Source organism: Staurois parvus, unplaced genomic scaffold, assembly GCF_062004578.1.
Source record: "Staurois parvus isolate SC_StPar_1 unplaced genomic scaffold, SC_StPar_1.0 ptg000248l, whole genome shotgun sequence".
NCBI classification, from domain to species: Eukaryota; Metazoa; Chordata; class Amphibia; order Anura; family Ranidae; genus Staurois; species Staurois parvus.
In genome coordinates, this window is record NW_028318044.1 from 767,875 (window position 1) to 781,902 (window position 14,028).

The following is a 14,028-nucleotide window of genomic DNA, read 5'->3' on the forward strand; positions in this document are numbered from 1 at the left end:
AACGATGGGTTCGAGGGCCCTGCTCCTTGGAGCTTACAATCTAGGAGGGAGAGGAGAAGGGTACAGGAGGATTATGGTCAAATGGCTATACAGCTTATTACGCCGTGTGCATGAACCCTTTAACCACTTCCCAACCAGCCGTTGTATATAAACGGCCGGACGGTGGCAGTGCAGAGTCGGGTGGGGCGAGCAGCACCGCGATCCGGTGCCCGCTGTGTCCTCCAGACTCTGTACGAGGTTCTGATCATGTGATCACTGATTGGCCAATCAGTGATCACATGCAAAGTAGTAAGCAAGATGGCACTTGTGACATCATTGCTTACTACGTGTGAAATCTGTGAATGATCACAGAGGTCACATGGTACAAGGCTATTCACAACAGCCTTGTACCATGTGACAAGCTGTGACCAATCACAGCTCACTCAGTACTTCTCAATGAGTGCAAGAATGCAGACAGGGAGAAAGAGAAATTATTGCTTTTACATCCTATATGGGTGTAAAAGCAATCAGTGTAAAAAAAAAAAAAAAAAATCTTCATCACCCCCCACAGGTAGTACAGTGTCACCATGGTGACACTGTACTGCTAGGGTGACAGTATGTAAAAAAAAATAATATATAATAATAATAATATTAAAAAAATATATATATATAAAAAAAAATGTTTTTGGTTATAAACTAATTTGGATTTTTTTTTTTACTAAAAAGATAACGGAATAAATTTTGGCAAAGATTTATGATGAAATATTATTTATTTGCAAAATTTTATTAAAAAAACACTTTTTTAAAAAAATTTTGGACTTTTTCATTTACATAACAAAAAAAATAAAAATCCCAGTGGTTAATAAATACCACCAAAATAAAGCTTTATCTGTCTCAAAAAAATGGTAAAAAATTCATTTGGGTACAGTGTTGCATGACCGCGCAATTGCCATTCAAAGTGTGATAGCGCTGAAAGCTGAAAATTGCCCTGGACAGGAAGGGGGTAAAAGTGTCCGGACTGGAAGTGGTTAAGAGAAACCAGAATGCTGACACTCATCAAGAAGAAACTAGAATTAACTGACTCACACCAGCGGCTGCTTAGTGATCAATACCTATTAAAAAGGAGTTCATACAAGACTGACAGATAGAAAAAGCAAAAAAGAAGACTCAGCATTGTCCATAATATATTCCAATGCATTATACTCTATACTCATAAATGGAAACATATCATAGTAACTGTATAATCACTTAATAACCAGTTCTAGAGTTTGTCTTTATTGCAGATAAGTGTAACAACCTCTATGTCCCTACTGAGGATAATACTCCTCTCTTTGTGTCCTAGTGACACCAGGACAAGAAATAAGAGGATGTAGGTGTCACCCCCATCAGAGAGATGGAAAGGCAGAGTTACTAAACAAGTCCATCGTCTTTTGTTTCTTGTAGATAAATGCAAAAACCTCTATGTCCCCACTGGGGATAATACTCCTCTCTTCATGCCCCAGTGACACCACTACAAGAAATAAGCGGATCTAGGTGTCACCCCCATCCCCATCAGAGAGACAGAGAGACAGATTTACTAAACAAGTCCATCATCTTTTGTTTATTGTAGATACAAGCAGAAACCTCTATGTCCCCACCGGGGATAGTACTCCTCTCATGTCCCAGTGACACCAGGGCAAGAAATAAGCAGATGTAGGTGTCAGCCCCATCCCCATCAGAGAGATATAGAGACGGATTTACTAAACAAGTTGATCATTTTTTGTTTATTGTAGATACAAGCAGAAACCTCTATGTTGCTACTGGGGATAGTACTCCTCTCTTCATGTCCCAGTGACACCAGGGCAAGAAATAAGCAGATGTAGGTGTCGGCCCCATCCCCATCAGAGAGATAGAGAGATGGATTTACTAAACAAGTTGATCATCTTTTGTTTATTGTAGATATGAGCAGAAACCTCTGTGTTCCCACCGGGGATAATACTCCTCTCTTCATGTCCCAGTGACACCGGGACAAGAAATAAGCAGATGTAGGTGTCACCCCCCATCCCCATCAGAGAGATAGAGAGACGGACATTACTAAACAAGTCCATTGTCTTTTGTTTCTTGAAGATAAATGCAAAAACCTCTATGTCCCCATTGGGGATAGTACTCCTCTCTTCATGTCCCAGTGACACCAGGGCAAGAAATAAGCAGATGTAGGTGTCACCCCCTTTTCCTATCAGAGATAGAGAGGTGGATTTACTAAACAAGTTGATCGTCTTCACTCAATAAATTCAGAAAATATTCACTTTAATTATCCAATTATGTGAAAAGCAAGTTCCTGTTTACTAATTTCATCAGGATATAATAAATGGGTATTCAAATTAAGGAGAAATTAGCTGTTTTTCATGATTAAATAATTAAAGCGAATTAAAACGAATATTTGCACAATTTAATCTCAACTCCTTTAGTCAATCAATTCAATTCCATCACTTCTTGTCCTTGTGATTCTGTGGTACCGGGACAGGAAGTGAGGGCAAGTCTCCCCACGGGGATTAAAGAGAGCAAATAAAACCTGGCAGAATATCTAACCCTTGCGCTGAAATTGAACTCCATGTAAGTACAAATTTATATTTTAAAGGACAATGAATATCCATCTCTCTTACCTTGTTTTGATCCACCCAGTGTATAAAAAATCCATTGGGATCCACTTTAAGGACGACAGGGTACACAAGAGTAGAATCCTGAAATACATAGAAAACAATCACAATAAATAAGCTATAACTTGTAACTATAGAGAACAAAATCAAGAATATATAATTATTAACCTCCCTAGCGGTCTGATTATGTCAGTATTTCTGTGCTCAAAGCGGTACTTTTTTTTATGCATGGAAATATGTATGTTTTTTTATTGTAGGCCTGTAATTCTTAGGAATAACTCACTGAAATCTATCCAAACAGGAGTCTAGTAAACATCCCGGGGATGATAAAATTTGAAACACGAAATCATAAATTATAATTTAATAAATAATCATAAAAAATAATAATAAATTTAATTCAATAATATAATCAAACCAAAAACTCTGAAATGTGAAATAGAGCGCCAAGTTCACACATCGCTGAGCAAAGTCGCAGAATCGTTTTCAGTGTCTGATGAGGAATTTTCCCCACGAATCATTATCACTCAATTCTGCAAGTGGTTCTGATTTACTATCGCTGTTCTCTAGCCGGTCTAAAACCGCTTTTGACGTAAAGGGACGCTTTTTGGACGCCATGGACTTTTCTAAGTTTCCAGGCAGAAAGAACAGTCAAAATGCAGGCAGGGCGCCGGACAAAGCACTCGGGACAAAATGTATGTGAAATGCATTGAAACAGCAATGACAGCAAAAATGAAATTTTTTAAAAATTTCAAATTTCCCGCGTTCCGGCGCCCGTACGTTCCGACGTCACAGGGACCGGAACACAGAAGCCGGATGCCGGCATCGGCCGGAGGAGATGGCCGGGGACGCTGCAGGGGACACATCGTGGGAGCGAAGGACAAGGTAAGTGCTGCAGGGACCCCCGGAGAACGCCGCATGGTAAGCCCAAGTGTAGCTCGGGGTTACCGCTCTTGGTATTGAAATTTTACCCCGAGCTACACTCAGGAATACCGCTAAGGAGGTTAATAAATAATCATAAAAAATAATAATATAATAATAATAAATTTAATTCAATAATATAATCAAATCAAAAACACTGAAATGTGAAATATAGCGCCAAATTCGCACATTGCTGAGCTCAGTCGCAGAATCGTTTTCAGTGTCTGATGATGAATTTCCCCCACGAATCATTATCACTCAATTCTGCAAGTGGTTCTGATTTACTATCGCTGTTCTCTAGCCGGTCTAAAACCGCTTTTGTCCTAAAGGGACGCTTTTTGGACGCCATGGACGTTTCTCAGTTTCCAGGAAGAAAGAACGGGAAAAATGCAGGCAGGGCGCCGGACAAAGCACTCGGGACAAAATGTATGTGAAATGGTTTGATACAGGAATGTTATACTATGTGATTTTAGTGGATTTAGTGAATGTCACATTTAAAATTTTAAAATTTCCCGCCAGTTTCGCCCCCCGTACGTCCCGACATCGCAGGGAATGGAACCCGGATGACAGATGCCGGCATCGGCCGGAGGACATTACAGGGGACACTGCAGGGGGGACATCGCGGGAGCGCAGGACAAGGTAAGTGAAGAAGAGATCCCGGAGCAACGCTGCAGTGTATTCCTGAGTGTAGCTCGGGGGGGTTACCGCTTGTGGTGCTGAAACTTTACCCCGGGCTACACTCGGGAATACTTCCAGAGCAGGGGCGGACTGACCATTTGGAAACTCGGGCACTGCCCGAGGGCCCGGGATCAGTAGGGGGCCCCATGAGATGCCCCTGGTACCTTTTTCATAGGCTTTTTTGAGTTTGGGCAAGGACACAGGGGCCCCATGATCACCTATTGCCCGGGGGCCCCATGAGTTGTCAGTCCACCCCTGCTCCAGGGAGGTTAAAAATTCTGAGAAAGTTCAACTATCACATGGACAGTTTGACTTCAGCACCCTGTATACTGAATCATTCATTCATATTGTGGAATGCTGGACTCCTGGAGTGGCCGAGGATAGGTAGTCCGATTTCTGAACTTTTTCAAGGCAGTTCTCTGCCGACAGGGGTTCCCCACCAAAGAGGCATCTACGTGAATAAAAAAAAAGTTGTTTGATTTGTCACTACTAAATAAAATGGCGCTATAAGGCCGGCCATACATAGGTCGAAATTCGATGGATTTTTCGACCGAAAATCGGACCTAAGAATAATCGGCCAATTTTCACTCTGTTAGTGGATCAATGGAAACGACCGATTTTCGTGATTCCTCCCCTTTTCGGTTTCATGTTGGAGAATTTGTGAAGGTTTTCAACTCAGCTAAGCACACCCTCCTGCCTGCATGCCTGAGCTAAGGGCAGATGAATTCCAGGAAATAAATGCTACATGAATCATCTGCCCTTAGGTTGGCCATATATGAATCAAAATTTGACCGATTTTTTGTCCGAAAATCGGACCTAAGAATAATTGGCTGATTTTCGCTCTGTTAGTGGGTCAATGGCACCGGCCGATTTTTGTAGTTCTTCCCCTTTTTCGGTGATCGCCATGTTGGAAAATTAGTGAAAACGACCGATTTTCGACTCAATGATGGTCAAATCGTACGATCGTTTTTCTAAAAAGAATAGGCGCATGAGTCGTGACCTGGAAGGAACAGATGTTTTGCCTGTTATATGGGGTGAACTTTATGACTTGGTCAGCCGATTTTCAAAATCATTGATGGCACCATCGGATTACTGAGCGAACAACGTTTTCGATTTTCGGATGAAAAATCGTTCGGAATTTGAACCGTGTATGGCCTGCATTAATCCATATTTAATGTAGCTATAAATAGGTGGATGTAACCACTAAATAAGCCGCAGTAAATGTCCCGAGTGTGCAAGAAGATACAATGTTAGGATACATTGTGACAATGGTTGCAATTAGAGATGAGCGAATCGAACCTGGCGAAGTGGAATTCGTTTCGAATATCAGGAAAAATTCGATTCGCATCGAATCCGAATTTTAGCAAACTTCGGGTGCACGAATCGAATTTTTCCCGATCAGCCGGCAAAAGTGTCACTGCAGAGAGCTCCGCTATTTCTGACAGTTCTGACAGTTCATTTACAGCGGTTGAAACATTGTATCTATTTGTTTCCATTTAGGATACAGATGTTTTTATTCGGAAATAAATAGATACAATGTTTCAACCGCTGTAAATGTGAAGGAACTGTCAGAGAACTGTCAGAAATAGCGGAGCTCTCTGCAGATACACTTTTTGCTGCACTGGAATACTTCTTCTTTTCATTCTTCTTCTTTTCATTCTTCTTCTTCTTCTTCTTTTCATTCTTCTTTTCATTCTTCTTTTCATTCTTCTTCTTCTTCTTTTCATTCTTCTTTTCATTCCTCTTCTTCTTTTCATTCTTCTTCTTCTTCTTTTCATTCTTCTTCTTCTTCTTTTCATTCTTCTTTTCATTCTACTTCTTCTTCTTTTCATTCTTCTTCTTCTTCTTCTTTTCATTCTTCTTCTTCTTTTCATTCTTCTTCTTCTTCTTTTCATTCTTCTTTTCATTCTTCTTCTTCTTCTTTTCATTCTTCTTCTTCTTCTTTTCATTCTTCTTTTCATTCTTCTTCTTTTCATTCTTCTTCTTCTTCTTCTTTTCATTCTTCTTCTTCTTCTTTTCATTCTTCTTTTCATTCTTCTTCTTCTTCTTTTCATTCTTCTTCTTCTTTTCATTCTTCTTTTCATTCTTCTCATTCTTCTTTTCATTCTTCTTTTCATTCTTCTTCTCATTCTTCTTTTCATTCTTCTTCTTCTTCTTCTTCTTCTTCTTCTTTTCATTCTTCTTCTTCTTTTCATTCTTCTTTTCATTCTTCTTCTCATTCTTCTTTTCATTCTTCTTCTTCTTCTTTTCATTCTTCTTCTTCTTTTCATTCTTCTTCTTCTTCTTTTCATTATTCTTTTCATTCTTCTTCTTCTTTTCATTCTTCTTCTTTTCATTCTTCTTCTTCTTCTTTTCATTCTTCCTCTTCTTCTTTTCATTCTTCTTCTTCTTCTTTTCATTCTTCTTTTCATTCTTCTTCTCATTCTTCTTTTCATTCTTCTTCTTCTTTTCATTCTTCTTCTTCTTCTTTTCATTCTTATTTTCATTCTTCTTCTTCTTCTTCTTCTTCTTTTCATTCTTCTTCTCCTTCTTTTCATTCTTCTTTTCATTCTTCTTCTTTTCATTCTTCTTCTTCTTCTTTTCATTCTTCTTTTCATTCTTCTTCTTCTTCTTTTCATTCTTCTTTTCATTCTTCTTCTTCTTCTTTTCATTCTTCTTCTTCTTCTTCTTCGTCGTGCCCCGTGACTGCCCAAATGAGTGAAGTGTGCGGTGATTCTAAGATCGACGGCACTCATCTGCATGTCATACTGACTGACAGTATTATTTCTCTTCCCCAACAGACTCCAAGGGCATTTAAATTAAAGGTACAGTGTTCTGCACTAATATAAAGGCTCTCTGAAGCCTAGAAACCCTTTTAATAAGTTAAATTCGCGGCAAATAAATTTGCATCGAATCGAATTTCTCCCGCAAATTCGGCGAATCAGCCGAATCGAATTTTTGAATAATTCGCTCATCTCTAGTTGCAATATTTGTTTTGCAGCCCAGAGGAAGGGGAATAACTTTGAATCCCCTAAATGAGTTGACTTTTTTGTATTTTTCTGCTGAACTAACTCCAACAATAAAAGTTTTTGGACTCTCAGCTCACTGGACCTTACATTGATCATCATTATAATATTCCCTTGTGTTGATGAACCACAGAAAAGTGCGCCTCGTACATTTGTGATCAGTGGAAATTCCTTCCTTACAATGGTGATCAATGGAAATTTACTTTCTCACATTGGTGATCAGTGGAAAATTTCACCTTAGATTGATGATCAATGGAAAATTCACCTTACAGTGGTGATCAGTGGAAAATTGCACCTTAGATTGATGATCAATGGAAAATTGCACCTTACAGTGGTGATCAGTGGAAAATTGCACCTTACAGTGGTGATCAGTGGAAAATTGCACCTTAGATTGATGATCAATGGAAAATTGCACCTTACAGTGGTGATCAGTGGAAAATTTCACCTTAGATTGATGATCAATGGAAAATTGCACCTTACAGTGGTGATCAGTGGAAAATTGCACCTTACAGTGGTGATCAGTGGAAAATTGCACCTTAGATTGATGATCAATGGAAAATTGCACCTTACAGTGGTGATCAGTGGAAAATTGCACCTTAGATTGATGATCAATGGAAAATTTCACCTTACAGTGGTGATCAGTTGAAAATTGCACCTTACAGTGGTGATCAGTGGAAAATTGCACCTTAGATTGATGATCAATGGAAAATTGCACCTTACAGTGGTGATCAGTGGAAAATTGCACCTTAGATTGATGATCAATGGAAAACTGCACCTTACAGTGGTGATCAATGGAAAATTGCTTTCTCACATTGGTGATCAGTGGAAAATTGCACCTTAGATTAATGATCAATGTAAAATTGCACCTTACAGTGGTGATCAATGGAAAATTGAACCTTGCAGTGGTGATCAGTGGAAAATTGCACCTTACATTGGTGATAAGTGGAAAATTCCTTCCTTAAAATAGTGATCGATGGAAAATTGCACCTTACAGCAGTGATCAGTGTAAAATTGATTTCTTACAGTGGTGATCAATGGAAAATTGCATCTTACACTGGTGATCAATGGAAAATTACTTCCTTACATTGTTGATCAATGGAAAATTGCTTCCTTACACTGGTAATGAATGGAAAATTGCATCTTACAGTGGTGATCAATGATAAATTGCTTCCTTACATTGGTGATCAATGGAAAATTGGTTCCTTACATTGGTGATCAATGGAAAATTGGTTACTTACACTGATGATCAATGGAAAATTGCTTCTTTACATTGGTGATCAATGGAAAATTGCTTCCTTACACCAACAGATAATGGAAAATTGCTTTCTACACTGGTAATGAATGGAAAAATGCATCTTACACTGGTGATCAATGGAAAATTGCTTCCTTACACTGGTAATGAATGGAAAATTGTTTCCTTATACTGGTAATGAATGGAAAATTGTTTCCTTATACTGGTAATGAATGGATCAGTGGAAAATTGCACCTTACAGTGGTGATCAATGGAAAATTGCACCTTACATTGGTGATCAATGGAAAATTGCTTCCTCACATTGGGGATAAGTGGAAAACAGAACCATACATTGGTGATCAATGCAAAAATACTGCCTTACAGGGTAGGAAGGAGCTCAATCTTCCGCTGCTCATTGCTGAAAGAACCTTTTGGTGAATCATGGAACTGCAATTGACAAAGCCTGGTATATAATCTGAAACCAACTGCGACGTCCACCACATTGCAGGAAGCTCATAGCCTGGGCTCCTCTCCATCTTCTGCTCGGCGGCTCTGCTGTGAAGCTGCATTAAGTAAACGCGTCTTGCTGTTTCCACATGCAGCGGAGATACATCAATGCCAGGCGGCCCCGGTCATGATTTACAGTACGATTAACCGGCTACGACGCAGATCTCATGTGATGACAGCCTGAATTTGATGCGGTTCAAAGTGATAGAATACTAGAAAAGTCTATTCGCAGGGAGGAAAGTGATTTATGTATTGAAGTGTGCCGTGCGTCCATCCCAGAGGAAGATTCAATTGTCCTGCAAAATAACTTCATTGTCATCTCCCTGTCCTCACACTTCATAAATACAAATGGCTGCTTATCTCTCCGCGCCGCGAAATGCGTTTTACCATTTTTGGCTTTCAAATATCATTCCACACAACCAAACCAAAGCACAGAGGGATTAAAGGCTTATTTTAGTTGAAATATGAAATGTAAATTTGACGGAATTTGGGGGAAGTCTGAATATCTATTATACAGATTTATTCCAAATTCCAGTAAGAAAGGGTATGAAATTCTACCCTATAGGATATAGGTGTCCAAACTACGGCCAAAGGGCCAAATATGGCCCTCTGCAAAATTTTATCCGGCCCTCTGATGTAAGAAAGAATTCTGATTCTTCTCACTTCCTGTTGTGACTGTAGGACAGGAAATGAAGGGAAATCTTCTCAATGGAGACATAGATGGCAAAAAAAAAAGAAAGCTGACAGGGGTTATAACCCTCCATTACTCTACTTAACCCCTTGGTGCCGGCGCCTTCCGGCACTTTAACCATTTCCTGTCCGGCCGTATATAAAACGCATATAAACGTGTATATTATTATTATTATTATACAGTATTTATAAAGCGCCAATAGTTCGCTCAGCGCTGTACATTACAAAGGGGGACAGAACATGTGACAGAACAATACCAATACAATGCAAAACATGAGGGGATTGAGGGCCCTGCTCTTTCGAGCTTACAATCTAGGAATATAAACAGCAGGACAGTCTCAGTGCAGGGTCGGGTGGCCATTTATAAACGGTCTCCCCGCACCCTGCTTGTGCGCGCTCCCTGGGAGCGCACAGCACCGCGATCCGGTGCCCACTGTGTCCTCCGGACACAGTGGAACACCGATCGTTGGACGGGACCTCTGTATAAGGTCCCGATCATTTGATCACTGATTGGCCAATCAGTGATCACATGCAGAGTAGTAAGCAAGATGTCACTTCTGACATCATTGCTTACTACGTGTGAAATCTGTGAATGATCACAGAGGTCACATGGTACAGGGCTATTCACAACAGCCTTGTACCATGTGACAAGCTGTGACAAATCACAGCTCACAGAGTATTTCTCAATTGCTGCAAGAATGCAGCCAGAGAAAAGGAGAAATGATTGCTTTTATAGCCTTTATGGGTGTAAAAGCAATCAATGTAAAAAAAAAAAAAAAAAAAAAATCTTCATCACCCCCTACAAGCAGTACAGTATTACCATGGTGACACTGTACTGCTAGGGTAACAGTATGTAAAAAAAAATAATAATAAATAAAAATAATATTAAAAAAATAAAAAAAAATGTTTAAAAATTATAATTTTTGGTTACAAACTAATTTGGGTTATTTTTTTTTTTACTAAAAATATAACGGAATAAATTTTGGCCAAGATTTATGATGAAATACTATTTATATGCCAAATTTTATAAGAAAAACACTTTTTTGGACTTTTTCATTTATATAGCAAAAATAAAAATCCCAGTGATGAATAAATACCACCAAAATAAAGCTTTATCTGTCTCAAAAAAATGCTAAAAAATTCATATGGGTACAGTATTGCATGACCGCGCAATTGTCATTCAAAGTGTGATAGCGCTGAAAGCTGAAAATTGGCCTGGACAGGAAGGGGGTGAAAGTGTCCGGACAGGAAGTGGTTAAGGGTTTCAGAAGCCGGGAGGCGGGGGGGGGGGGGTTTAGGATCATGTGACCGCCGTGACACTTCGTCACGAGATCGAGACCTTTCCGTGAGTATCGGACATGTGTGCTGGGAGCGCAAATGTGCGGCCGCTCGGCGTCTAGGCCCAGATGCCGGGAGGCCGCACATTTGCGTTCAGCCTCCGCCAAGAGGTTAAAATGCAAAACAATTGTCCTTAGTTCTACTTTGCAACCAACACTGACTATTTGTAATTCTTATGCTGCCAGCTTTAGTAAATAGATAGGAAGGTATAATATATTTACTTGGTTTAACCATTTTATTTTTTACATTTCTTCAGTTGCTTCCTGGCTTCTGGCCTAGGCCAAAAGGGTGTCATACATCTCAGGAGTCTTCAGGAAGGGGAGGGGTTTTCTCAGCTAACCACACCCTCCTGCCTGCATGCCTGAGCTAAGGACAGATGAATTCCAGGAAATAAATGCTACATGAATCATCATCCCTTAGGCCGGCCATACATGGGTCGAAATTTGACCGATTTTTCATCCGAAAGTCGTACCTAAGAATAATCGGCCGATTCTCGCTCTGTTAGTGGGTCAATGGCACCTGTCGATTTTCGTAGCTCCTCCCCTTTTTGGTGATCGGGCATGGTGGAAAATTCGTGAAAAACTACAGATTTTCGTCTCAAACTGTACGATTGTTTTTTCCGAAAAAAATATGCTCATGAGCCTTGACCTGGAAGGAACAGAAGTTTCGCCTGTTATTTGGGGTGAACTTATGACTTGGTCGGCCGATTTTCGAAATCATTCATCAGTCTTCAGGAGGGGGAGGGTTTTTCTCAGCTAAGCACACCCTCCTGCCTGCATGCCTGAGCTAAGGACAGATGAATTCTAGAAAATAAATGCTACAGGAATCATCTGCCCTTAGGCCGGCCATACATGGGTCGAAATCGGACCTAAGAATAATCGGATAATTCTCGCTCTGTTAGTGGGTCAATGGCACCAGACGATTTTCATGGTTCCTCCTCTTTTTGGTGATCAGGCATGTTGGAAAATTTGTGAAAAACGACAAATTTTCGACTTAATGATGGTCAAACTGTACGATCGTTTTTCCGAAAAGAATATGCCCATGAGCCGTGACCTGGAAGGAACAGAAGTTTCGCCTGTTATATGGGGTGAACTTATGACTTGGTCGGACGATTTTTTTAAATCATTGAATACTGAGCGAACGTTTTCGATTTTCAGACAAAAAATCATTCAGAATTTGAACCATGCATTACCCAAGATGGCAAACTGCCAGAAATACTGGGGGGGGTTCAAAGTGATATCTCAGCTAAATAAAGCATGGAGACATGGATGGATTGGGGAGTTTTCTTTAACACCCCGGTCACACCGATCTGACTTTAAAATCGTGCGACTTCGAGTGAAATTTCAAAGGTGGATGGTATTCCAACGTGAGGTGTGACTTGCAAGACTCAGATGTCTATACAAATTGCACCTAAAGTAGCGCATGCACTAGAAATCTGTGCGGCTCCAACCAAGTCGAATCGCACCGATATGATCGCTGTAATTGTGGACGCATGGTCATGGCAAATCGCATGGCAAGTGGCACCCAATGTGACCGGGGTGTAAATATTAACCACATGCCGCCTAGCCACTGTAGAAATACGGCGGCACGGCTGGGCAAAACCACGTTTTAAAACGTGTGTTTTCAAAACAGGTAGGGGGCGCGTGCGAGGTTCTCCGCCGCCCTGCCTGTCCCGCCGATCACGGCCGTGGATGTCAGTCGCCGGGTCACAGCCGGTCGTTACCAGCCGTGTCCCGCCGATTAGCGGCAATCACTGACAGAGAGCAGGGCTGCAGTAGCTCTGCTCTCTGTCAGTCCTGTCAGCTCCTGATATGCTGAGCCGGAGAGAAGAGTTTTTCTCTCCGGATCAGCGGTGTTCCCTGCAGTACACCCCCGCCCCCTAGTAAAACACTCCCCTCACACAGTTAACCCTTTCACTGAATAATAAACTTAACCCCTTCCTCCCCAGTGCCATTAGTACAGTGTCAGTGTTTTTTTTTTTGCACTGATCACTGTATTGGTGTCACTGGGGATGTCAGTGACCCCAAGTCAGTTCCCCCCCAGTGTCAGATTGTCCGCCGCAGTCCCGCCGTAAGTCGCTGATCGCCGCCATTATTAGTATAAAAAAAAAAACTAAAAATCCCAGTATCTTTCCCGCCATTTGTAAACGCTATACCTTTCACGTAAACCAATTCATTTACACGTATTGGGTTTTTTTTTTTAGCAAAGACATGTCGCAGAATGCATTTTGGCCGAAATTTATGACTAAATATGATTTTTAATTTTTTTTTACTAGACATGTTTTATAGCAAAAAGTCCAAAATATTGTTTTTTTTCCTCAAAATTGTCAGACTTTTTTTTTATAGCGCAAAAAATCAAAAATGCACAGGTGATCAAATGCCACCGAAAGAAAGCTCAATTTGTGGGAAAAAAAGGATGTAAATTTAATTTACAGACACCCCCCCCCCTCCCCTCTACACAGTTCACAGGAACCGAGCTGAAGCTGTCAATCTGCTGTAGCTCCCTCCCTTGTCACCATTTTTCTCTTGGTGTCATGAAACAAGTCAGAAGTGATTCATGCTCAGGGGCGGACTGACCATTTGGAAACTCGGGCACTGCCCGAGGGCCCGGGGTCAGTAGGGGGCCCCATGAGATGCCCCTGGTACCTTTTTCATAGGCTTTTTTGAGTTTGGGTAAGGACACAGGGGCCCCATGATCCCCTATTGCCCGGGGGCCCCATGAGTTGTCAGTCCGCCCCTGTTCATGCTTATAGCAATGGAAGAGAGAAATGACATTTAGTGCTCTGGACTGAGACAAGTACACACTATAGAGGGGTATGCTTTGTTCATTTTTTATCTCTGAGGTTTGTCAGCCATTCAAACTGGCTGCGACTTCTCTTCCCAACATAGGAGAATTCTTTTCAAAATCTTAAAATAGTGAAAGTCTGCTCCCTTTTATGTGTTGGACAAAAAAAAAGGAAGTTTTCTAATTGGCTGCCAAAATTCTCGAAGACAAATCTGGGCCAATATAGGCAGACAAATCGGATTGTGCTTGTCATTTTTCGATG

General features: G+C 40.7%; 1 protein-coding gene across 2 annotated transcripts in view; it reads right to left on the reverse strand.

Moving 5' to 3' along the window:
* PLCB1 (phospholipase C beta 1) overlaps positions 1-14,028 on the reverse strand; it is an 815,168-nt gene that overhangs the window by 766,030 nt on the left and 35,110 nt on the right. For both annotated transcript variants that reach the window (XM_089680621.1, XM_089680620.1), the window contains exon 2: positions 2,622-2,699. In XM_089680621.1, coding sequence (XP_089536747.1) covers positions 2,622-2,699 — 78 coding nt within the window. The remainder of the gene's footprint in view (positions 1-2,621; positions 2,700-14,028) is intronic.